The sequence below is a fragment of the Dromaius novaehollandiae genome, unplaced genomic scaffold (genome assembly GCF_036370855.1).
Source record: "Dromaius novaehollandiae isolate bDroNov1 unplaced genomic scaffold, bDroNov1.hap1 HAP1_SCAFFOLD_117, whole genome shotgun sequence".
Lineage (NCBI taxonomy): Eukaryota > Metazoa > Chordata > Aves > Casuariiformes > Dromaiidae > Dromaius > Dromaius novaehollandiae.
In genome coordinates this window covers 93,580-118,540 of record NW_026991305.1, presented here as the reverse complement: position 1 = coordinate 118,540, position 24,961 = coordinate 93,580, and the positions used below count along the sequence as shown (strand labels likewise).

The following is a 24,961-nucleotide window of genomic DNA, read 5'->3' as shown; positions in this document are numbered from 1 at the left end:
CGATGCGGGACCCCCAACACACGCGTGTGCATGACACAGGACCCCCCCAACACGCGTGTGCGTGTGACACGGGACCCCCCGACACGCGTGTGCGTGTGACACGGGACCCCCCCAACACGCGTGTGCGCACGACACGGGGCCAGAACACGCGTGTGCGGCTCACATAGAGCCTGGCCCACACGTGTGCTGGTGTCATGGACCCCCCCACACACGCGTGTGCACGAGGGGCCCAGGCGTCCGGGTGTCCAGCCCACTAAAGGGGCCCAGGCGTCCTGGCGGGGGCGGTTCTCAGGGAGGGGCCCGGGCGTCCGGGTGCCCCTGGCGCGAAGGGGCCCAGGCGTCCGGGGGTGTCAGGGTGATGCCAAGGAGGGGCCCAGGCGTCCGGGCACCGCCCCGCGTGAAGGGGCCCAGGCGTCCGGGGATATCGGGGGGCTCTCAGGGAGGGGCCCAGGCGTCCGGGAGCTGCCCCAACGCCCCATTCCGCCTCCCTGGGGGGCCCAGGAGTCCGGGTGGGCCCAGGCGTCCGGGAGCCCTCCAAACACCCCCTTGCAGCTGCCCAGGGGCCCAGGCGTCCGGGTGGGATCTGGGTGTCCGGGAGGGGGCCCAGGTGTCCGGGAGGGGCCCAGGTGTCCGGGTGGGATCCGGGTGTCCGGGAGGGGGCCCAGGCGTCCGGGAGGGGTCCAGGTGTCTGGGAGGGGCCCAGGCATCCGAGGGGCCCAGGCGTCCGGGCACCCACAGCACCCGCTGGGCCGTTACCCCCGGGGAGCCCTGCCCTGCCCCCGCCTGGACCCCGCCGAGGTCCCGGCCATGGGGACACCGCAGCTGTGGGGACAGGGGACACCCCGGCCATGGGGACAAGGGACACCGCGGCCATGGGGACACCTGGGCTCTGGGGACATCCTGGCCATGGGGACGAGGGACGTCCCGGCCATGGGGACACCTGGGCTCTGGGGACATCCTGGCCATGGGGACGAGGGACATCCCGGCCATGGGGACACCCGGGCTCTAGGGACACCCCAGCCATGGGGACGAGGGACATCCCGGCCATGGGGACACCTGGGCTCTAGGGACACCCCAGCCATGGGGACGAGGGACATCGCAGCCATGGGGACACCTGGGCTCTAGGGACACCCCAGCCATGGGGACAAGGGACATCGCGGCCATGGGGACACCTTGGCCCTAGGGACACCCCAGCCATGGGGACGAGGGACACCGCAGCCATGGGGACACCCGGGCTCTAGGGACACCCCAGCCATGGGGACGAGGGACACCGCAGCCATGGGGACACCTGGGCTCTAGGGACACCCCAGCCATGGGGACAAGGGACATCCCAGCCATGGGGACACCCGGGCTCTAGGGACACCCCAGCCATGGGGACAAGGGACATCCCGGCCATGGGGACACCTGGGCTCTGGGGACACCCCAGCCATGGGGACACCTCAGCTCTGTGGGTCTCCAGCCATGGGGACATGGGACATCCCAGCCATGGGACACCTGGGCCATGGGGACACCTGGGCTCTGGGGACATCCTGGCCATGGGGACGAGGGACGTCCCAGCCATGGGGACACCTGGGCTCTGGGGACATCCTGGCCATGGGGACGAGGGACACCTGGGCCATGGGGACACCCGGGCTCTAGGGACACCCCAGCCATGGGGATAAGGGACATCCCAGCCATGGGGATAAGGGACAACCTGGCCATGGGGACACCTGGGCTCTAAGGACACCCCAGCCATGGGGACAAGGGACACCGCGGCCATGGGGACACCTTGGCCCTAGGGACACCCCAGCCATGGGGACGAGGGACATCCCGGCCATGGGACACCTGGGCCATGGGGACACCTGGGCTCTAGGGACATCCTGGCCATGGGGACGAGGGACGTCCCAGCCATGGGGACACCCCAGCCATGGGGACATGGGACATCCTGGCCATGGGGACACCTGGGCTCTAGGGACACCCCAGCCATGGGGACAAGGGACATCCCAGCCATAGGGACACCCGGGCTCTAGGGACACCCCAGCCATGGGGACACCTCAGCTCTGTGGGTCTCCAGCCATGGGGACGTAGGACACCGCGGCCATGGGGACACCTGGGCCATGGGGACACCTGGGCTCTAGGGACATCCCGGCCATGGGGACACACCTGCTCTAGGGACATCCTGGCCATGGGGACGAGGGACACCGTGGCCATGGGGACACCTGGGCCATGGGGACACCTCGGCCCTAGGGACACCCCAGCCATGGGGATAAGGGACAACCTGGCCATGGGGACACCTGGGCTCTGGGGACATCCCGGCCATGGGGACAAGGGACATCGTGGCCATGGGGACACCTTGGCTCTGTGGATGTCCCACCCATGGGGACGAGGGACATCGCAGCCATGGGGACAACGGACACCGCAGCCATGGGGACACCTGGGCTCTGGGGACATCCCGGCCATGGGGACGAGGGACATCGCGGCCGCGGTGACACCCCCCCACGTGGACCAGGGCCCCCGCGGCCGCGCAGACGTCCCCACCGTGGGGCTGCCCCACCCACGAGGACACGGGGGGACAGACCTGGCCCCCCCCCCATGCCACGGCCCCCCCCACGTCACCCCGCGCCGGGGACAGACCCACACACGGAGACGGGGGGTCTGCGGGGCCACGGGGTTTATTCCGAGTGACAACGGTGGCGGGGGGGGACAACGTCACCCGTGAGAACCGGGGGGGGCCGGGAGGACCGAGGAGGCCATGGAGGACCGGGGGGGGGGGCCGGGAGGACCGAGGAGGCAATGGAGGACCGAGGGGGTGGCCGGGAGGACCGAAGGGGGGGCCGGGAGGACCGAGGGGGGCCCGGGAGGACCGAGGAGACCATGGAGGACCGGGGGGGGGGGCCCGGGAGGACCGGGGGGGGGGGCCGGGAGGACCGAGGCGGCCGGGGAGGACCGGGGGGGGGGCCGGGAGGACCGAGGAGGCAATGGAGGACCGAGGGGGTGGCCGGGAGGACCGGGGGGGGCCCGGGAGACCGAGGGGGGCCCGGGAGGACCGGGGGGGGCCGGGAGGACCGAGGAGGCCATGGAGGACGGGGGGGGCCCGGAGGACCGAGGGGGGGCCGGGAGGACCGGGGCGGCCATGGAGGACCAAGGGGGGGCCGGGAGGACCGAAGGGGGGGCCCGGGAGGACCGAGGGGGGGCCCGGGAGGACCGGGGCGGCCATGGAGGACCGGGGGGGGGCCGGGAGGACCGGGGGGGGGCAGAGCGCGGCGGCGGCATCGCCCAGTTCCTACCGGCTCCTACCGGCTCCTACCGGCTCCTACCGGCTCCTACCGGCTCCTACCGGCTCCTACCGGCTGCCGGGCCGGCGCCGCACCGCGCATGCGCATCCCCCCGCGCGCCGCACTGCGCAGGCGCCGCCGGCGCCTCAGCGCACAGTGCGCAGGCGCACAGCGCGGCGGGAAGCCCCGCGGGAGGGACTGCGCATGCGCCGCCGGCGCCTCACAGGTGGGGGGGGCCGCAGGCGCGCAGAGCGGCGGGCTCAGCGCGGGGCGAACTGCGCATGCGCGGCCGGCGCCTCAGGGGAGGGGGCTGAGGCGGGCTCCCCCCCCCCAGGAGGGAGTGCGCATGCGCGGCCGGCGCCTCAGCGAGGGGGGGCTGAGGCGCAGAGCGCGGCGGGCTCGGCGCGGGAGGGACTGCGCATGCGCGGCCGGCGCCTCAGCGAGGGGGGGCTGAGGCGCAGAGCGCGGCGGGCTCGGCGCGGGAGGGACTGCGCATGCGCGGCCGGCGCCTCAGGGGAGGGGGCGCCGAGCGCCGCCGGCTCTTGGCGGGAGGGGAGTGCGCATGCGCCGCGGCGCCTCAGCGGAGGGGGGGCGCCCTGTGCCGCCTCCCCGCGGGAGGGGACTGCGCATGCGCCGCCCGCGCCTCGTTGGGGGGGGCGGGTGAGCCGGCGCGCCGGTAGGGGCGGCGCGCATGCGCAGAGCGCCTTGGCCGCGCTGGGCAGCGGCCGCGCGGCGGCCAATGAGGAGCCGCGGCGCCGGCCCCGCCCCCTGCAGCGCCGCCCGCGCCCCCCCCCCCTTTGGGCTGCGGCTGTGCGTGGCCACGCCCCCCCGGCCACGCCCCCCCGGCCACGCCCCCTCTCGGAGGGGGGTGAAGTCGAGGGGGAAGCAGCCTCACGGGGGGGGAGGGGGGGGGGGCCCGGACGCCTGGGTCCCTTCGGGGGGGGGTTGAGGGCCCGGACGCCTGGGCCCCCTGGGGTGGAAGGTGACCCGGACGCCTGGGCCCCTGGTGGGGCTGAAAGGTGACCCAGACGCCTGGGCCCCCTGGAGGTGGAGGACGCCCGGACGCCTGGGCCCCTTTGAGCTGCATGGAGCCCGGACGCCTGGGCCCCCTTGGGGGGGTGGATGGGCCCGGACACCTGGGCCCCTTGTGGGGGCGGGAGGTGACCCGGACACCTGGGCCCCTCGGGCTGAACATGGCCCGGACACCTGGGCCCTCTCGTGGGTGAAAGGCCCGGACGCCTGGGCCCCTGGTGGGGGTGAAAGGTGACCCGGACGCCTGGGCCCCCTTGGGGGTGGAGGACGCCCGGACGCCTGGGCCCCTTTGAGCTGCATGTGGCCCGGACGCCTGGGCCCCCTGGAGCAGAAGGTGACCCGGACGCCTGGGCCCCTTGGGCTGCACGTGACCCGGACACCTGGGTCCCCTGGGGTGGAAGGTGACCCGGACGCCTGGGCCCCTAGAAGTGGAGGACGCCCGGACGCCTGGGCCCCCTTGAGCTGCATGGAGCCCGGACGCCTGGGCCCCTTGTGGGGGCAGGAGGTGACCCGGACACCTGGGCCCCTGGTGGGGCTGAAAGGTGACCCGGACGCCTGGGCCCCCTGGAGGTGGAGGACGCCCGGACGCCTGGGCCCCCTTGGGGGGGTGGATGGGCCCGGACACCTGGGCCCCCTGGGGTGGAAGGTGACCCGGACGCCTGGGCCCCTTTGAGCTGCATGGAGCCCGGACGCCTGGGCCCCCTTGGGGGTGGAGGACGCCCGGACGCCTGGGCCCCTTTGAGCTGCATGGAGCCCGGACGCCTGGGCCCCTTCGGGGCAGCAGAGCGGCCCGGACGCCTGGGCCCCCTGGGCTGAATGTGGCCTGGACACCTGGGTCCCCTCGTGGGCGGATGGGCCCGGACGCCTGGGCCCGCTAGGTGTGGAGGACACCCGGACACCTGGGCCCCTTCGGAGTAGCAGAGTGACCCGGACGCCTGGGCCCCCTGGGGCGGAAGGTGACCCGGACGCCTGGGTCCCTTGGGGCCACCCGCCCCAGGAGCCGTCCTGCCCCAAGGCCACCTGCCCGCTGATGTCACCCCTGATGTCACCTGTGATGTCACCCGTGACCTTCCCCACCCCTCCCCCGCCCCCTTGGCCCGCGGCCCCCTGCTGCCCCCTCCCCCCCCCCCGGGGTCACAGGGTCCAGCCTGGCCTTGGGGTGGGGGGGGGAACCGCAAAGGCTTCTGGGTAATGAGCCCTTCCCCCACCTATGAGGCAACGGGGTGGGGGGCAGGAGAGGGACCCAGGCGTCCGGGTGGCTCCCCTCCCCCGCCCTGGGGGGCCCAGGCGTCCGGGCACCCCCCCCACCTGCTGGTGGGGGGGGGAGGGGCAGTGATGGCTGGCCATGGTGGGGGGGGGCGCCCGGACGCCTGGGCCCCTTGGGGGGGGGATGGACACACACCCCCCCCCCGGACACCTGGGCCCCTGGGGGGGGGGGATGGGCACCCCGGATGCCTGGGCCCCTGGTGGGTGGGGGGGGGGATGGGCATCACCCGGACGCCTGGGCCCCTGGTGGGGGGGGCACCCGGATGCCTGGGCCCCTAGTGGCGGGGGGGGGGATGGGCACCCCGGATGCCTGGGCCCCTGGGGGGGTGGAGCGGATCCCCCCCCTTCCCCCCCCCGCCCCCCCAGTCCCCGGACGCCTGGGCCCCGCGCGGGGGGGGGGCGGGGCTTCCCGCCGGGGGTGGCATCATCCCGCCCCTCCCCTTGTCGTCGGGCCCGCGCGGCGGCGGCGGGAGACGGCGGCGGCGACGGCGACGGGTACGGGGGGTCCCGTGGTGACGTAGGGGGGGGTCCTGGTGACGTAGGGGGTCCTGGTGACGTAGGGGGGTCCTTGGTGACGTGGAGGCGGGGGTCCCCGCGGTGATGCGCGCGGGGGTTCCCCCCCCAAGGGGCGCACGTGGTCGGGGACCCCTCTGTGACGTGGGACCCCCATTGTGACGTGGGGTCCCCCCCCTCCAGGGGCCCACGTGGTCGGGGACCCCTCTGTGACGTGGGACCCCCATTGTGACGTGGGGTCCCCCCCCTCCAGGGGCCCACGTGGTCGGGGACCCCTCTGTGACGTGGGACCCCCATTGTGACGCAGGGGGGTCCCCCCCCTCCAGGGGCGCACGTGGTCGGGGACCCCTCTGTGACGTGGGACCCCCATTGTGACGTGGGGTCCCCCCCCCCTCCAGGGGCCCACGTGGTCGGGGACCCCTCTGTGACGTGGGACCCCCATTGTGACGCAGGGGGGTCCCCCCCCTTCGGGGCGCTTGGGGGGGGTCCCCGTTAGTGACGCACGTGGAGGGGGGGGTCTCCCTTAGTGACGCAATGGGGGTCCCCGAGTGACGCACGTGGAGGGGGGTCCCCGAGGGGTCCCCGTTGGTGACGTCAGGGCCCCCCCCAGTGACGTAGGGGGTCCGCCCACCCCCGTGGCGGGGTCCCCAAGGGACCTTGGGGGTCCCCGGGGGTCCCCGGGAGGGGCTGGGGGTCCCCAAGGGGTCTCGGTGGGTCCCCGGGGGGTCCCTGGTGTCCCCAAGGGGTCCTGGGGTCCCTGGGGGGGGCTTTGGGGTCCCCAAGGGGTCTCAGTGGGTCTCCGGGGGGGGTTGGGGGTCCCCAAGGGGTCCTGGGGTCCCTGGGGGGGGCTTTGGGGTCCCCAGAGGGTCCCAGTGGGTCCCTGAGGGTCCTGGGGTCCCCAAGGGGTCCCAATCCCCGGGGGGGTCTTGGTGTCCCCAAGGGGTCCGGGAGGGTCCCCGGGGGTCCCCAAAGGGTCCTGGGGGTCCCGGGGGGGGTTTTGGGGTCCCCGAGGGGTCCTGGAGGGTCCCCGAGGGGGTTGGGGTCCCTGGGGGGGTCCCTGGGGTCCCCAAAGGGTCCCGGGTCCCCCTGGGGCTGTCGAGGTCCCTGGGGGTCTTGGTGTCCCCAAGGGGTCCCTGGGGGTCCCCAGGGGGGTTGGGGTCCTGGGGGGGTCCCCAAGGGGTCCCAGGGGGTCCCTAGGGGGGTCCCAAGGGTCCCTGGGGGGGTGTCAGGGTCCCGGGGGGGTCCCAGGAGTCCCCGGGGGATGGGGGGGTCCCCAAGGGGTCCCAGGGGGTCCCGGGGGGGTCCTGGGGGTCCCCGGGGGGTGTCAGGGTCCCAGGGGGTCCCAGGGGTCCCTAGGGGGGTCCCAAGGGTCCTGGGGGGGTCGTGGGTCCCTGGGGGGGTGTCAGGGTCCCGGGGGGGTCCTGGAGGTCCCTGGGGGTCCCGGGGGTCCCTAGGGGGGTCCCAAGGGTCCTGGGGGGGTCGTGGGTCCCTGGGGGGGTGTCAGGGTCCCGGGGGGGTCCTGGGGGTCCCGGGGGTCCCTAGGGGGGTCCCAAGGGTCCTGGGGGGGTCGTGGGTCCCTGGGGGGGTGTCAGGGTCCCGGGGGGTCCTGGAGGTCCCAGGGGGGGCAGGGGGTCCCTAGGGGGGTCCCAAGGGTCCTGGGGGGGTCGTGGGTCCCTGGGGGGGTGTCAGGGTCCTGGGGGGTCCTGGAGGTCCCAGGGGGGGGAGGGGGTCCCTAGGGGGGTCCCAAGGGTCCTGGGGGGGTCATGGGGTCCTGGGGGGTCCTGGAGGTCCCTGGGGGGGGCAGGGGGTCCCAGGGGGTGTTGGGCTCCCTGGGGGGGGGGTTGGGGGTCCCGGGGGGGTCCAGGCCACCCGTCCCCACGCTGTCCCCCCCCCCCCCAGGCATGGCGGTGCTGCATTTCTACGTGCGGCCGGGCCCCCCCGCGGGGACGGTGACGATGACGGAGCCGGGGACGGAGCCGGAGCCGGGGGGGGCCCCGGCCGGGGGGGGCCCCGGGGGGCCAGAGGCGGCGGTGGCCCTGAGAGCGGCCCAGGCCACCGTCACCGGTGTCACCGGTGTCACCTGCGAGCTCTGCTACAACGTCGGCTGGGAGGGTACGGGGGGGACACGGGGGGGGACACGGGGACATGGGGATGTGGAGGGACATGGAGGGACATGGGTGACATGGAGGGACATAGAGGGACATCGGGGGACATGAGGGACATGGGGAGACATGGGGGACATGGAGGGACATGGGGGACATGGAGGGACATAGAGGGACATCGGGGGACATGAGGGACATGGGGGACATGGAGGGACATGGGGGGACATGGAGGGACATGGAGGGACATGGGGGACATGGGGGACATGGACATGGGGACATGGAGGGACTTGGGGGGACATGGAGGGACATGGAGGGACATGGAGGGACATGGGGGACATGGAGGGACATGGGGGGACATGGGGGGACATGGAGGGACATGGGGGGACATGGGGGACATGGGGGGACATGGAGGGACTTGGGGGGACATGGGGGGACATGGAGGGACATGGGGGGACATGGGGGACATGGGGGGACATGGGGGGACATGGAGGGACATGGAGGGACATGGGGGGACATGGAGGGACATGGGGGACATGGGGGGACATGGAGGGACATGGGGGACATGGGGGACATGGGGGACATGGGGGGACATGGAGGGACATGAGGGACATGGGGGGACATGGAGGGACATGGGGGACATGGGGGACATGGAGGGACATGGACATGGGGACATGGAGGGACATGGAGGGACATGGGGGGACATGGAGGGACATGGACATGGGGACATGGAGGGACATGGGGGGACATGGGGGGACATGGAGGGACATGGAGGGACATGGGGGGACATGGGGGGACATGGGGACATGGAGGGACATGGGGGGACATGGAGGGACACGGGGGGACATGGAGGGACATGGGGGGACATGGGACATGGGGGACATGGGGGGACATGGGGGGACATGGAGGGACATGGAGGGACATGGGGGACATGGAGGGACATGGGGGGACATGGGGGACATGGGGGGACATGGAGGGACATGGAGGGACATGGAGGGACATGGAGGGACATGGGACATGGGGGGACATGGAGGGACATGGGGGACATGGGGGACATGAGGGACATGGGGGGACATGGGGGGACATGGAGGGACATGGAGGGACATGGAGGGACATGGGGGGACATGGAGGGACACGAGGGACATGAGGGGACATGGGGGACATGGAGGGACATGGAGGGACATGAGGGACATGGGGGACATGGAGGGACACGAGGGACATGGGGGACATGGGGGAACATGGAGGGACATGGGGGACATGGAGGGACACGAGGGACATGGAGGGACATGGGGGGACACAGGGGGACATGGGGGACATGGAGGGACATGGGGGGACATGGAGGGACATGGGGGACACGGGGGACATGGAGGGACATGGGGGACATGGAGGGACATGAGGGACATGGGGGGACATGGGGGACATGGAGGGACATGTGGGGACATGGAGGGACATGGAGGGACACGGGGGGACATGGAGGGACATGGGGGACATGGAGGGACATGGGGGACATGAGGGACATGGGGGGACATGGAGGGACATGGAGGGACATGGAGGGACATGGGGGGACATGGAGGGACACGAGGGACATGAGGGGACATGGGGGACATGGAGGGACATGGAGGGACATGAGGGACATGGGGGACATGGAGGGACACGAGGGACATGGGGGACATGGGGGAACATGGAGGGACATGGGGGACATGGAGGGACACGAGGGACATGGAGGGACATGGGGGGACACAGGGGGACATGGGGGACATGGAGGGACATGGGGGGACATGGAGGGACATGGGGGACACGGGGGACATGGAGGGACATGGGGGACATGGAGGGACATGAGGGACATGGGGGGACATGGGGGACATGGAGGGACATGTGGGGACATGGAGGGACATGGAGGGACACGGGGGGACATGGAGGGACATGGGGGACATGGAGGGACATGGGGGACATGAGGGACATGGGGGACATGGGGGGACATGGGGGACATGGGGGACATGAGGGACATGGGGGGACATGGAGGGACATGGAGGGACATGGAGGGACATGGGGGACTGGGGGGACATGGAGGGACATGGAGGGACACGAGGGACATGGAGGGACATGGGGGGACATGGAGGGACATGGAGGGACATGGGGGGACATGGAGGGACATGGGGGACACGGGGGACATGGAGGGACATGGGGGACATGGAGGGACATGGGGGGACATGGGGGGACATGGGGGACATGGGGGACATGGAGGGACATGGAGGGACATGGGGGGACATGGAGGGACATGGGGGGACATGGGGGGACATGGGGGACATGGGGGACATTGGGGACATGGAGGGACATGGAGGGACATGGGGGACATGGAGGGACATGGGGGGACACGGGGGGACATGGGGGGACATGGAGGGACATGGAGGGACATGGGGGACATGGAGGTACATGGGGGGACATGGGGGGACATGGGGGACATGGGGGGACATGGAGGGACATGGAGGGACATGTGGGGACATGGGGGACATGGGGGACATTGGGGACATGGAGGGACACGGGGGGACATGGAGGGACACGGGGGGACATGGAGGGACATGGGGGGACATGGGGGACATGGGGGGACATGAGAGGACATGGAGGAACATGGGGGACACGGAGGGACATGGGGGGACATGGAGGGACATGGGGGGACATGGGGGTCACCGTGTCCCCCCCCTGCAGCCGCGGCCCCCCCGGACGCGGAGCAGAGCCACCTGCTGCGGTGGCTTTTTGGGGACCCCTTCGAGGTGGCGGCCGTGGCCCCCCACAGCTTCCTGCGCCCCCGCCCCCACCAGCTGCTCCTGGAGATCGGCCCCCGGTGCGGCCCGGGGCCCAGGCGTCCGGGGTGGGGGGGGCCCAGGCGTCCGGGCGGGGGGGACATGAGGGGCCCAGGCGTCCGGGTGGGGGGGACATGAAGGGCCCAGGCATCCGGGCTGGAGTCGGGGGGGACATGAAGGGCCCAGGCGTCCGGGTGGGGGGTTGGGGGGGGCCCAGGCGTCCGGGCAGGGGGGACATGAGGGGCCCAGGCGTCCGGGCGGGGGGGGTTGGGGGGGGCCCAGGCATCCGGGCAGGGGGGACATGAGGGGCCCAGGCGTCCGGGCGGGGGGGGTTGGGGGGGGCCCAGGCGTCCGGGCGGGGGGGACATGAAGGGCCCAGGCGTCCGGGCGGGGGGGGTTGGGGGGGGGCCCAGGCGTCCGGGGAGGGGGGGCATGAGGGGCCCAGGTGTCCGGGGGGGGGGCTGGGGGGGGCCCAGGCGTCCGGGGGGGGGCATGAGGGGCCCAGGCATCCGGGCGGGGGGGTTGGGGGGGGCCCAGGCGTCCGGGCAGGGGGGACACGAGGGGCCCAGGCGTCCGGGCGGGGGGGTTGGGGGGGGCCCAGGCGTCCGGGTGGGGGGGGGGGATGGACATGAGGGGCCCAGGCGTCCGGGTGGGGGGGTTGGGGGGGGCCCAGGCGTCCGGGCGGGGGGGACATGAGGGGCCCAGGCGTCCGGGCGGGGGGGGGGATATCAGGGGCCCAGGCGTCCGGGTGGGGGAGCAGGGGGAGACATGGGGGGCCCAGGCATCCGGGCAGGGTGGGGGGGGATATGAGGGGCCCAGGCGTCCGGGCTGGGGTAGGTGGGGACATGGGGGGCCCCCGGTGTGGCCCCGGGGCCCAGGTGTCTGGGCGGGGGGGGGGGGGACATGGGGGGCCCAGGCGTCCGGGCGGTGTGTGGGGGGGCCCCGGTGCAGCCTGGGGCCCAGGCATCCGGGCAGGGGGGGACATGAGGGGCCCAGACATCCAGGCTGGGGGGAGGGGGGAGGTTGGGGGTCCTGGGGGTCCCAGGAGGGTCTGGGGGGGGGATTTGGGGGTCTCAGGGGTCCCCGGGGGGGGGAGCTGGGGCCCCTGTTGGGGTCCCTGGGGAGGGTCTGGGGGTCCCAGGAGGGTCCTGGGGGTCTCTGAGGGTCCGGGGGGGCCCTGGAGGTCTCTGGGGGGCCCTGGGGGGGGGATCTAGGGGTCCTGGGGGGGCCGTGGGGGGGATCTGAGGGTCCCTGTTTGGGTCCCTGGGGAGGGTCTGGGGGTCTCTGAGGGTCCTGGGGGGGCCCTGGAGGTCTCAGGGGGTCCCTGGGGGTCCTGGGGGGGCCCTGAGGATCCCTGGGGGGGTCTCAGGGGGGATCTGGGGGTCCCTTTTGGGGTCCCTGGGGGGATCTGGGGGTCCCAGGAGGGTCCTGGGGGGGTCTGAGGGTCCTGGGGGGGCCCTGGAGGGATCTGGGGGTCCCTGTTGGGGTCCCTGGGGGGTCTCAGGAGGGTCCGGGGGGGGTCTGAGGGTCCGGGGGGGGGCCTGGAGGGATCTGGGGGTCCCAGGAGTGTCCTGGGGGGCTCTGAGGGTCCTGGGGGGGCCCTGGAGGGATCTGGGGGTCCCAAGAGGGTCCTGGGTGTCCCTGGGGGTCTCAGGAGGGTCCTGGGGGGCCTCTGGGGGTCCTGGGGGGGGTCTCAGGGGGTCCCAGGGGTCCCTGTTGGGGCCCTTGGGGGCATTTAGGGGTCCTGGGGGGTCTCTGGGGGGCCCTGGGGGTCCCTGGGGGTCTCAGGAGGGTCCTGGGGGTCCCTGTTGGGGTCCCTGGAGGGCTCTGGGGGTCCCTGGAGGTCTCTGAGGGTCCTGGGGGGGGGCCTGGAGGGATCTGGGGGTCCCTACTGGGGTCCCTGGGGGGATCTGGGGGTCCTGGGGGGCTCTGAGGGTCCCGGGAGGGTCCTGGGGGTCCCAGGAGGGTCCTGGGGGCCTCGGGGGGGTCCTGGGGGGGGGTCTCAGGGGTCCCTGTTGGGGCCCTTGGGGGCATTTAGGGGTCCTGGGGGTCTCTGGGGGGCCCTGGGGGTCCCTGGGGGTCCCAGGAGGGTCCTGGGGGTCCCTGGGGGTCTCAGGAGGGTCCTGGGGGGGGTCTCGGGGGTCCCTGTTGGGGCCCTTGGGGGCATTTAGGGGTCCTGGGGGTCTCTGGGGGGCCCTGGGGGTCCCTGGGGGTCCCAGGAGGGTCCTGGAGGCCTCGGGGGGGTCCTGGGGGGGGTCTCGGGGGTCCCTGTTGGGGCCCTTGGGGGCATTTAGGGGTCCTGGGGGTCTCTGGGGGGCCCTGGGGGTCGTGGGGGGTCCCAAGAGGGTCCCGGGGGTCCCTGGGGGTCTCAGGAGGGTCCTGGGGGGCCTCTGGGGGTCCTGGGGGGGGTCTCGGGGGTCCCTGTTGGGGCCCTTGGGGGCATTTAGGGGTCCTGGGGGTCTCTGGGGGGCCCTGGGGGTCGTGGGGGGTCCCAAGAGGGTCCTGGGGGTCCCTGGGGGTCCCAGGAGGGTCCTGGGGGCCTCGGGGGGGTCCTGGGGGGGGGTCCCGGGGGTCCCTGTTGGGGCCCTTGGGGGCATTTAGGGGTCCTGGGGGTCCCGGGGGTCCCCGTTGGGGGGGGTCCTGGGGGACTTAGGGGTCCCTGAGAGGGATGGGAAATTTGGGGGGGGGGGTCCTGACCCCCCCGTCCCCCCCCGTCCCCCCCCCCCAGGCTGAACTTCTCCACGGCGGCGTCGACCAACGCGGTGGCCGTGTGCCAGGCGGCCGGGCTGGCGGCGGTGGCCCGCGTGGAGCGGTCACGGCGCTACCTGCTGCAGGTGACACCTTGGGGACACCTTGGGGACACGGGGACATTGGGGACACCGGGGGCACTGGGGACACGGGGGGACACGGGGGGACACGGGGCCGGGCTGGCGGCGGTGGCCCGCGTGGAGCGATCCCGCCGCTACCTGCTGCAGGTGACACCTTGGGGACGCCTTGGGGACGCGGGGACATTGGGGACACCGGGGGCATTGGGGACATTGGGGACACGGGGGGGACACGGGGCCGGGCTGGCGGCGGTGGCCCGCGTGGAGCGATCCCGCCGCTACCTGCTGCAGGTGACACCTTGGGGACACCTTGGGGACACGGGGACATTGGGGACACCGGGGGCACTGGGGACACGGGGGGACACGGGGGGACACGGGGCCGGGCTGGCGGCGGTGGCCCGCGTGGAGCGATCCCGCCGCTACCTGCTGCAGGTGACACCTTGGGGACACCTTGGGGACGCGGGGACATTGGGGACACCGGGGGCATTGGGGACATTGGGGACACGGGGGGGACACGGGGCCGGGCTGGCGGCGGTGGCCCGCGTGGAGCGATCCCGCCGCTACCTGCTGCAGGTGACACCTTGGGGACACCTTGGGGACACGGGGACATTGGGGACACCGGGGGCACTGGGGACACGGGGGGACACGGGGGGACACGGGGCCGGGCTGGCGGCGGTGGCCCGCGTGGAGCGATCCCGCCGCTACCTGCTGCAGGTGACACCTTGGGGACACGGGGACATTGGGGACACCGGGGGCATCGGGGACATTGGGGACACGGGGGGACACGGGGCCGGGCTGGCGGCGGTGGCCCGCGTGGAGCGATCCCGCCGCTACCTGCTGCAGGTGACACCTTGGGGACACCTTGGGGACGCGGGGACATTGGGGACACCGGGGGCATTGGGGACATTGGGGACACGGGGGGGACACGGGGCCGGGCTGGCGGCGGTGGCCCGCGTGGAGCGATCCCGCCGCTACCTGCTGCAGGTGACACCTTGGGGACACCTTGGGGACACGGGGACATTGGGGACACCGGGGGCATTGGGGACATTGGGGACACGGGGGGGACACGGGGCCGGGCTGGCGGCGGTGGCCCGCGTGGAGCGATCCCGCCGCTACCTGCTGCAGGTGACACCTTGGGGACACCTTGGGGACACGGGGACATTGGGGACACCGGGGGCATTGGGGACATTGGGGACACGGGGGGACACGGGGCCGGGCTGGCGGCGGTGGCCCGCGTGGAGCGATCCCGCCGCTACCTGCTGCAGGTGACACGTTGGGGACACCTTGGGGACACGGGGACATTGGGGACACCGGGGGCATTGGGGACACGGGGGGACATGGGGGGACACGGGGCCGGGCTGGCGGCGGTGGCCCGCGTGGAGCGATCCCGCCGCTACCTGCTGCAGGTGACACCTTGGGGACACCTTGGGGACACGGGGACATTGGGGACACCGGGGGCATCGGGGACACGGGGGGACACGGGGGGACACGGGGCCGGGCTGGCGGCGGTGGCCCGCGTGGAGCGATCCTGCCGCTACCTGCTGCAGGTGACACCTTGGGGACGCCTTGGGGACACGGGGACATTGGGGACACCGGGGGCATTGGGGACATTGGGGACACGGGGGGACACGGGGCCGGGCTGGCGGCGGTGGCCCGCGTGGAGCGATCCCGCCGCTACCTGCTGCAGGTGACACCTTGGGGACACCTTGGGGACACGGGGACATTGGGGACACCGGGGGCATCGGGGACATTGGGGACACGGGGGGACACGGGGCCGGGCTGGCGGCGGTGGCCCGCGTGGAGCGGTCACGGCACTACCTGCTGCAGGTGACACCTTGGGGACACCTTGGGGACACGGGGACATTGGGGACACCGGGGGCATTGGGGACATTGGGGACACGGGGGGACACGGGGCCGGGCTGGCGGCAGTGGCCCGCGTGGAGCGATCCCGCCGCTACCTGCTGCAGGTGACACCTTGGGGACACCTTGGGGACACGGGGACATTGGGGACATTGGGGACACGGGGGGACACGGGGCCGGGCTGGCGGCGGTGGCCCGCGTGGAGCGATCCCGCCGCTACCTGCTGCAGGTGACACCTTGGGGACACCTTGGGGACGCGGGGACATTGGGGACACCGGGGGCATTGGGGACACGGGGGGACACGGGGGGACACGGGGCCGGGCTGGCGGCGGTGGCCCGCGTGGAGCGATCCCGCCGCTACCTGCTGCAGGTGACACCTTGGGGACACCTTGGGGACACGGGGACATTGGGGACATGGGGGGACACAGGGACATGGCGGGTTCCTGCTACCAGTGGGACGCGGTGTCCCCGGTGTCCCTATGCCCCAGGTCCCTCTGTGCCATGTCCCTGTGTCCCCAGCTTGGTGTCCCCATATCTGGGTCCCCATGGGTCTCCATGTCCCTATGCCCGTGTCCCCATGTCCCCAAGGGTCCCTGTGTCCCCAGTTTGGTGTCCCCATGTCTGGGTCCCTGCGGGTCTCCACGTCCCCATGCTGGTGTCCCCATGTCCCCGAGGGTCCCTGTGTCCCCAAGTTGGTGTCCTCATGCCCGTGTCCCCATGGGCCTCCACGTCCCCATGCTGGTGTCCCCATGTCCCCGAGGGTCCCTGTGTCCCCAAGTTGGTGTCCTCATGCCCGTGTCCCCATGGGTCTCCATGTCCCCATGCCAGTGTCCCCATGTCCCCAAGTTGGTGTCCCCATGGGTCTCCATGCCCGGGTCCCCATGGGCCTCCATGTCCTCACGACCGTGTCCCCATGTCCCCAAGTTGGTGTCCCCATGCCCGGGTCCCCATGGGCCTCCATGTCCCCATGACCGTGTCCCCAAGTGGGTGTCCCCAAGGGTCTCCATGCCCGTGTCCCCATGCTCGTGTCCCCATGTCCCCAAGTTGGTGTCCCCAAGGGTCTCCATGCCCATGTCCCCATGCCCGTGTCCCCATGTCCCCAAGTTGGTGTCCCCAAGGGTCTCCATGCCCGTGTCCCCATGCCCGTGTCCCCATGTGCCCAAGTTGGTGTCCCCAAGGGTCTCCATGCCCATGTCCCCATGCTCGTGTCCCCATGTGCCCAAGTTGGTGTCCCCAAGGGTCTCCATGCCCGTGTCCCCATGCCCGTGTCCCCATGTGCCCAAGTTGGTGTCCCCATGGGTCTCCATGCCCATGTCCCCATGCCCGTGTCCCCATGTCCCCAAGTTGGTGTCCCCAAGGGTCTCCATGCCCGTGTCCCCATGCCCGTGTCCCCATGTGCCCAAGTTGGTGTCCCCATGGGTCTCCATGCCCATGTCCCCATGCCCGTGTCCCCATGTCCCCAAGTTGGTGTCCCCAAGGGTCTCCATGCCCGGGTCCCCATGCCCGTGTCCCCATGTCCCCAAGTTGGTGTCCCCAAGGGTCTCCATGCCCATGTCCCCATGCCCGTGTCCCCATGTCCCCAAGTGGGTGTCCCCAAGGGTCTCCATGCCCGTGTCCCCATGCCCGTGTCCCCATGTCCCCAAGCTGGTGTCCCCAAGGGTCTCCATGCCCATGTCCCCATGCCCGTGTCCCCATGTCCCCAAGTGGGTGTCCCCAAGGGTCTCCATGCCCGTGTCCCCATGCCCGTGTCCCCATGTCCCCAAGCTGGTGTCCCCAAGGGTCTCCATGCCCATGTCCCCATGCCTGTGTCCCCATGTCCCCAAGCTGGTGTCCCCATGCGTCTCCATGCCCATGTCCCCAAGCTGATGTCACCCCACCGGGGGGGGGAGGGGACATCCCGCAGCCCGTGTCCCCAGGGACGCCGGTGTCCCCGTCGGGCCGGGCTGACGCGTCCCCGTCCCCGTCCCCGTCCCCGGGGCAGTTCGAGGGGCCACCGCCGGCCGAGGCCACCGAGCGCCTGGTGACAGCGCTGGGCGACCGCATGACGGAGCAGCTCTACCCGCGGCCCGTCACCTCCTTCGCCGTCCCCACCCGCCCCGTCCCCGTCACCACCATCGACGTCCTGGGCGGTGGCCGCCAGGCCCTGGAGCGCGCCGACCGCGAGCTGGGTACGGGGACACGGGGGACACGGGGGGACATCGGGGACATGGAGGGACATGGGGGGACATGGAGGGACATGGGGGGACACAGGGCACAGGGGGACATGGAGGGACATGGAGGAACATGGAGGAACATGGAGAACCATGAGGGACATGGGGGACATGGAGGGACCTAGGGGACATGGAGGGACATGGGGGGACATGGGGGACATGGGAGACATGGGGGGACATGAGGGACATGAGGGACATGGAGGGACATGGAGGGACATGGGGGACACGGGGGGGACATGGAGGGATGTGGGGGGACATGGAGGGACATGGGGGACATGGGGGGACATGGAGGGATGTGGAGGACATGGAGGGACATGGAGGGACATGGGGGGACACGGGGGGACATGGAGGGACATGGAGGGACATGGGGGGACATGGGGGGACATGAAGGGACATGAAGGATCATGGAGAACATGGGGGGCACCCCGGGGGACCTGAGGGACATGGGGGACATGGGGGGACATGGAGGGTTGTGAGAGACATAGAGGATCACGGGGCACATTGGGGGACATGGGGGGCACCCAGGGGGACCTGAGGGACATGGGGGGGTCCTGGAGGGACACGGGGGGGTGAGGACACGGGTGCCACCTCCCGCCGCGTCCCCAGGCCTGGCCTTCGACGCCTGGGACCTCGACTACTACACGCGGCTCTTCCAGCGCGTGGGCCGCAACCCCACCTCCGTCGAGTGCTTCGACCTGGCCCAGTCCAACAGGTCCCTCACCCTGACCCCCACCCACGGCACCCCCCAAACCGGGGCCGGGAGGGGCCCTCCCCCCCCCCGGTGACACCCGCGTCCCCGTGTCCCCAGCGAGCACAGCCGCCACTGGTTCTTCAAGGGGCGCCTGGTGCTGGACGGGCAGGAGCTGCCCCAGTCGCTCTTCGAGAGCATCATGGCCACCCAGAAGAGCAGCAACCCCAACAACGTCATCAAGTTCTCCGACAACAGCAGGTCCGTGGGCACCGTGGGAGTCCCTGTCACCGTGCGGTGGGGGGGGGCCGTGGTGGCCCGTGGCCTGGGGACGCTCGTGGCTGGGTGGCGGGTGGAGCAAGGGTGAAGGTGGCTTGGTTGGTTGAGCGTGGATGGTCCTGGGTCCATGGTGGTGATGGTGGTTGGCTGTGGTTTGGTGTTGGGTGGCCCATGGGTGCTCCCACCTCCATGGTGGTGATGGTGGTTGGCTGTGGTTTGGTGTTGGGTGGCCCATGGGTGCTCCCGGCTTCATGGTGGTGATCGTGGTTGGCCATGGCTGGTGTTGGGTGGCCCAGGGTGCTCATGGCTTGGTGTTGGGTGGCCCATGGGTGCCCGTGGCTCCATGGTGGTGCCCATGGGTGCTCATGGCTTGGTGTTGGGTGGCCCATGGGTGCTCCCGGCTCCATGGTGGTGATCCTGGTTGGCCATGGCTGGTGTTGGGTGGTCCATGGGTGCTCATGGTTTGGTGTTGGGTGGCCCATGGGGGCCCGTGGCTCCATGGTGGTGCCCATGGGTGCTCATGGCTTGGCGTTGGGTGGCCCATGGGTGCTCCCAGCTCCATGGTGGTGATTGTGGTTGGTCATGGCTGGTGTTGGGTGGCCCATGGGTGCCTGTGGTGCCCATGGGTGCTCATGGTTTGGTGCTGGGTGGCCCATGGGTGCCCGTGGCTCCATGGTGGTGATCCTGGTTGGCCGTGGTTTGGTGTTGGGTGTCCCATTGGTGCTCCCGGCTCCATGGTGGTGATCGTGGTTGGCCTTGGTTGGTGTTGGGTGGCCCATGGGTGCTCATGGTTTGGTGTTGGGTGGCCCATGGGTGCTCCTGGCTCCATGGTGGTGATTGTGGTTGGCCTTGGTTGGTGTTGGGTGGCCCATGGGTGCCCGTGGCTCCATGGTGGTGATTCTGGTTGGTGTTGGGTGGCCCATGGGTGCCCGTGGCTCCATGGTGGTGATTGTGGTTGGCATTGGTTGGTGTTGGGTGGCCCATGGGTGCCCGTGGCTCCACGGTGATGCCCATGGCTTGGTGTTGGGTGGCCCATGGGTGCTTGAGGCTCCATGGTGGTGATGCTGGTTGGCCGTGGCTGGTGTTGGGTGGCCCATGGGTGCCCGTGGCTCCATGGTGGTGCCCATGGGTGCTCATGGCTTGGTGTTGGGTGGCCCATGGGTGCTCCCATCTCCATGGTGGTGATCCTGGTTGGCCTTGGTTGGTGTTGGGTGGCCCATGGGTGCCCCTGGCTCCATGGTGGTGATGCTGGTTGGCCTTGGTTGGTGTTGGGTGGCCCATGGGTGCCCGTGGCTCTATGGGGGCTCATGGCTTGATGTTGGGTGGCCCATGGGTGCCCGTGGCTCCATGGTGGTGCCCATGGGTGCTCATGGTTTGGTGTTGCGTGGCCCATGGGTGCTCCCGGTTCCATGGTGGTGATGCTGGTTGGCCATGGTTTGGCGTTGGGTGGCCCATGGGTGCTCCCAGCTCCATGGTGGTGATCATGGTTGGCCATGGCTGGTGTTGGGTGGCCCATGGGTGCTCCCAGCTCCATGGTGGTGATCGTGGTTGGCCATGGCTGGTGTTGGGTGGCCCATGGGTGCCTGTGGTGCCCATGGGTGCTCATGGTTTGGTGTTCGGTGTCCCATGGGTACCCATGGCTCCATGGTGGTGATTCTGGTTGGCCATGGCTGGTGTTGGGTGGCCCAGGGTGCTCATGGCTTGGTGTTGGGTGGCCCATGGGTGCTCCCAGCTCCATGGTGGTGATTGCGGTTGGCCTTGGTTGGTGTTGGGTGGCCCATGGGTGCTCCCAGCTCCATGGTGGTGATCGTGGTTGGCCATGGCTGGTGTTGGGTGGCCCATGGGTGCCCGTGGCTCCACGGTGATGCCCATGGCTCCATGGTGATGCCCATGGCTTGGTGTTGGGTGGCCCATGGGTGCTCATGGCTTGGTGTTGAGTGGCCCATGGGTGCTTGAGGCTCCATGGTGGTGATCGTGGTTGGCCGTGGCTGGTGTTGGGTGGCCCATGGGTGCCCGTGGCTCCACGGTGATGCCCATGGCTCCATGGTGATGCCCATGGCTTGGTGTTGGGTGGCCCATGGGTGCTCATGGCTTGGTGTTGAGTGGCCCATGGGTGCTCCCAGCTCCATGGTGGTGATCGTGGTTGGCCGTGGCTGGTGTTGGGTGGCCCATGGGTGCTCCCGGCCCCATGGTGGTGCCCATGGCTTGGTGTTGGGTGGCCCATGGGTGCTTGAGGCTCCATGGTGGTGATTGTGGTTGGCCGTGGCTGGTGTTGGGTGGCCCATGGGTGCCCGTGGCTCCATGGTGGTGCCCATGGGTGCTCATGGCTTGGCATTGGGTGGCCCATGGGTGCTCCCGGCTCCATGGTGGTGATTGTGGTTGGTCATGGCTGGTGTTGGGTGGCCCATGGGTGCCTGTGGTGCCCATGGGTGCTCATGGTTTGGTGCTGGGTGGCCCATGGGTGCTCCCGGCTCCATGGTGGTGATCGTGGTTGGCCGTGGCTGGTGTTGGGTGGCCCATGGGTGCTCATGGCTTGGCATTGGGTGGCCCATGGGTGCTCCCGGCTCCATGGTGGTGATCCTGGTTGGCCGTGGCTGGTGTTGGGTGGCCCATGGGTGCCCACGGCTCCATGGTGGTGATCGTGGTTGGCTGTGGCTGGTGTTGGGTGGCCCATGGGTGCCCGTGGCTCTATGGGTGTTCATGGCTTGGTGTTGGGTGGCCCATGGGTGCCCGTGGCTCCATGGTGGTGCCCATGGGTGCTCATGGCTGGTGTTGGGTGGCCCATGGGTGCTCCCAGCTCCATGGTGGTGATTGTGGTTGGCCGTGGCTGGTGTTGGGTGGCCCATGGGTGCTCATGGCTTGGTGTTGGGTGGCCCATGGGTGCTCCCGGCTCCATGGTGGGTGCTGGCGGCTCCATGGTGGCTCCCCACGGCTCGGTGGGGGGCACCCATGGGTGACAGCCGCCCGGGGCCCCCCCAGCGCCATCCGGGGGGTGGCGGTGGCCACGCTGTGGCCCCAGGACCCGGCGCGGCCCAGCCCCTTCGAGAAGCGCACCAGCACCCGCCACGTCCTCTTCACCGCCGAGACCCACAACTTCCCCACCGGTGAGGCGGGGGGCCGCCCTGGGGGGCGGGAAATGGGGCTGGGGGGCAGCTATGGGGCTGGGGGGGGCTGCTATGGGGCTGGGGGGGGCGGCTATGGGGCTGGGAGGGCGGATACGGGGCTGGGGGGCAGATACAGGGCGGGGGGGTGGGAAATGGGGCTGGGGGCAAATATGGGGCTGGGGGGCAGATATGGGCTGGGGGGGCAAGTATGGGGCTGGGGGGGTGGATATGGGTCTGGGGGCAGCTATGGGGCTGGGGGGGTAGAAATGGGGCTGGGGGGGCAGATATGGGCCGGGGGGGCAGCTATGGGGCTGGGGGGGCAAATATGGGGCTGGGGGGGGCAAATATGGGGCTGGGGGGGTGGATATGGCTCTGGGGGCAGCTATGGGGCTGGGGGGCAGCTATGGGGCTGGGGGACAAATATGGGGCTGGGGGGCAGCTATGGGGCTGGGGGGGCAGCTATGGGGCTGGGGGACAAATATGGGGCTGGGGGGCAAATATGGGGCTGGGGGGGTAGAAATGGGGCTGGGGGGGCAGCTATGGGGCTGGGGGGGGCAAATATGGGGCTGGGGGGGGGCAAATCCAGGGCCGAGGGGGGCAAATATGGGGCTGGAGGGGGGGGGAGCAGATCCAGCCCCAGGGGGGAGGGGGCGTGGCCAGCAGCAGAGGGGGGCGTGGCCTGGCGGCCCGTGGGCGTGGCCTCAGGCTGGAGGGGGGCGTGGCCTGCACCGGGTGGGGGCGTGGCCTGTGCTCCGCTCCCCTTCCCCCCATGGGAGAGGGGGCGGCGCTGGGCTGCAGCAGGGGGGCGTGGCCTAAGTGGAGGGGGCGTGGCCTAAGGGGTGGGGGCGTGGTCTAAGGGGTGGGGGCGTGGTCTGGGATGTGGGGGCGTGGCCTAAGGGGAGGGGGCGTGGCCAGGCGGGGCGTTCCGCGGCAGGGAGGGGGGGGGGAAAGGGGCAAGGTGCTGCCTTGGGGGGGTGGGGGGCTGAGTGGGCGGGGCGGGGCGGGGCAGGGGCGTGGCCTGACGAGGCCCCGCCCCTTCCGGGGTGGGGGGGGGCGCAGCCGTGGCCCCCTTCAGCGGCGCCGCCACGGGGGCGGGGGGCCGCATCCGGGACGTGCAGTGCACCGGGCGGGGGGCCCACGTCATCGCCGGCACCGCCGGCTACAGCTTCGGCAACCTGCTGCTCCCCGGTGAGAGACCCCCCCACCCCACCCCGAATGGACCCCCCCCCCCGGAGACCCCCCCGAATCCCCAGGGAGACCCCCAAAATATCCCGTCCCCCAAAACCCCCCCGGAGACCCCCAAAGCCCCTGGGAGCCCCCCAAAACCTTCCAGCCCCCAAAACCTCCCCGGAGACCCCCAAAACCCCCCCGGAACCCCCCAAAGCCCCAGGGAGCCCCCCAAAACCTTCCAGACCCCCCCAAACCCTCCTGGGGCCCCCCCGAATCCCTGGGGAGACCCTCAAAATATCCCGTCCCCCAAAACCCCCCCCGGAGACCCCCAAATCCCCAGGGAGACCCCCAAAACCTTCCAGCCCCCAACACCCCCCCCGGAGACCCCCCGATCCCCTGGGAGACCCCCAAAATATCCCGTCCCCCAAAACCCCCCCGGAGACCCCCGAATCGCCAGGGAGACCCCCAAAACCTTCCAGGCCCCAACACCCCCCCCAGAGACCCCCCAAACCCCCCCGGAGACCCCCCGAATCCCTAGGGAGACCCCCAAAATATCCCGTCCCCCAAAACCCCCCCGGAGACCCCCGAATCGCCAGGGAGACCCCCAAAACCTTCCAGGCCCCAAAACCTCCCCGGAGACCCCCAAAACCCCCCCAAAACCCCCCCGGAACTCCCCAAAGCCCCAGGGAGCCCCCCAAAACCTTCCAGGCCCCAAAACCCCCCCCGGAGACCCCCAAAACCCCCCCGGAACCCCCCAAAGCCCCAGGGAGCCCCCCAAAACCTTCCAGGCCCCAAACCCCCCCCGGAGACCCCCAAAACCCCCCCAGAGACCCCCCGAATCCCCGGGGAGACCCCCAAAATATCCCGTCCCCCAAAACCCCCCCGGAGACCCCCAGATCCCCTGGGAGACCCCCAAAACCTTCCAGCCCCCAACACCCCCCCCGGAGACCCCCAAACCCCCCCGGAGACCCCCAAAGCCCCAGGGAGCCCCCCAAAACCTTCCAGACCCCCCCAAACCCTCCTGGACCCCCCCGAATCCCCAGGGAGACCCCCAAAATATCCCGTCCCCCAAAACCCCCCCGGAGACCCCCCGATCCCCAGGGAGACCCCCAAAACCTTCCAGCCCCCAACACCCCCCCCGGAGACCCCCAAAGCCCCAGGGAGACCCCCAAAACCTTCCAGACCCCCCCAAACCCCCCCCGGAGACCCCCCGAATCCCCGGGGAGACCCTCAAAATATCCCGTCCCCCAAAACCCCCCCGGAGACCCCCAAAGCCCCAGGGAGACCCCCAAAACCTTCCAGACCCCCCCAAACCCTCCTGGGACCCCCCGAATCCCCGGGGAGACCCTCAAAATATCCCGTCCCCCAAAACCCCCCCGGAGACCCCCAGATCCCCTGGGAGCCCCCCAAAACCTTCCAGACCCCCCCAAACCCCCCCGGAGACCCCTGAATCGCCAGGGAGACCCCCAAAACCTTCCAGGCCCCAACACCCCCCCCAGAGACCCCCCAAACCCCCCCGGAGACCCCCCGAATCCCTAGGGAGACCCCCAAAATATCCCGTCCCCCAAAACCCCCCCCGGAGACCCCCAAAGCCCCAGGGAGGCCCCCAAAACCTTCCAGACCCCAACACCCCCCCCGGAGACCCCCCGAATCCCCGGGGAGACCCTCAAAATATCCCGTCCCCCAAAACCCCCCCCCAGAGACCCCCAAAGCCCCAGGGAGACCCCCAAAACCTTCCAGCCCCCCCAAAACCCTCCTGGGACCCCCCCGAATCCCCGGGGAGACCCCCAAAATATCCCATCCCCCAAAACCCCCCCGGAGACCCCCAAAGCCCCAGGGAGGCCCCCAAAACCTTCCAGA

General features: G+C 71.3%; 1 protein-coding gene across 7 annotated transcripts in view; it reads left to right on the top strand.

The window, feature by feature from the left end:
• The first annotated feature begins 5,939 nt into the window (after positions 1-5,939).
• Positions 5,940-24,961, top strand: part of LOC112980861 (phosphoribosylformylglycinamidine synthase) — a 59,976-nt gene continuing 40,954 nt past the window's right edge. For all 7 annotated transcript variants that reach the window (XR_010386546.1, XR_010386545.1, XR_010386544.1 and 4 more), the window contains exons 1-9: positions 5,940-6,047; positions 7,965-8,177; positions 10,871-11,006; positions 13,694-13,799; positions 17,632-17,818; positions 18,467-18,572; positions 18,669-18,809; positions 21,807-21,931; positions 22,991-23,119. Coding sequence is in view for 3 of the 7 variants with exons in the window: in XM_064503766.1 (XP_064359836.1) it covers positions 7,967-8,177; positions 10,871-11,006; positions 13,694-13,799; positions 17,632-17,818; positions 18,467-18,572; positions 18,669-18,809; positions 21,807-21,931; positions 22,991-23,119 (1,141 nt within the window). In the remaining 4 variants the exon portion in view is untranslated. The remainder of the gene's footprint in view (positions 6,048-7,964; positions 8,178-10,870; positions 11,007-13,693; positions 13,800-17,631; positions 17,819-18,466; positions 18,573-18,668; positions 18,810-21,806; positions 21,932-22,990; positions 23,120-24,961) is intronic.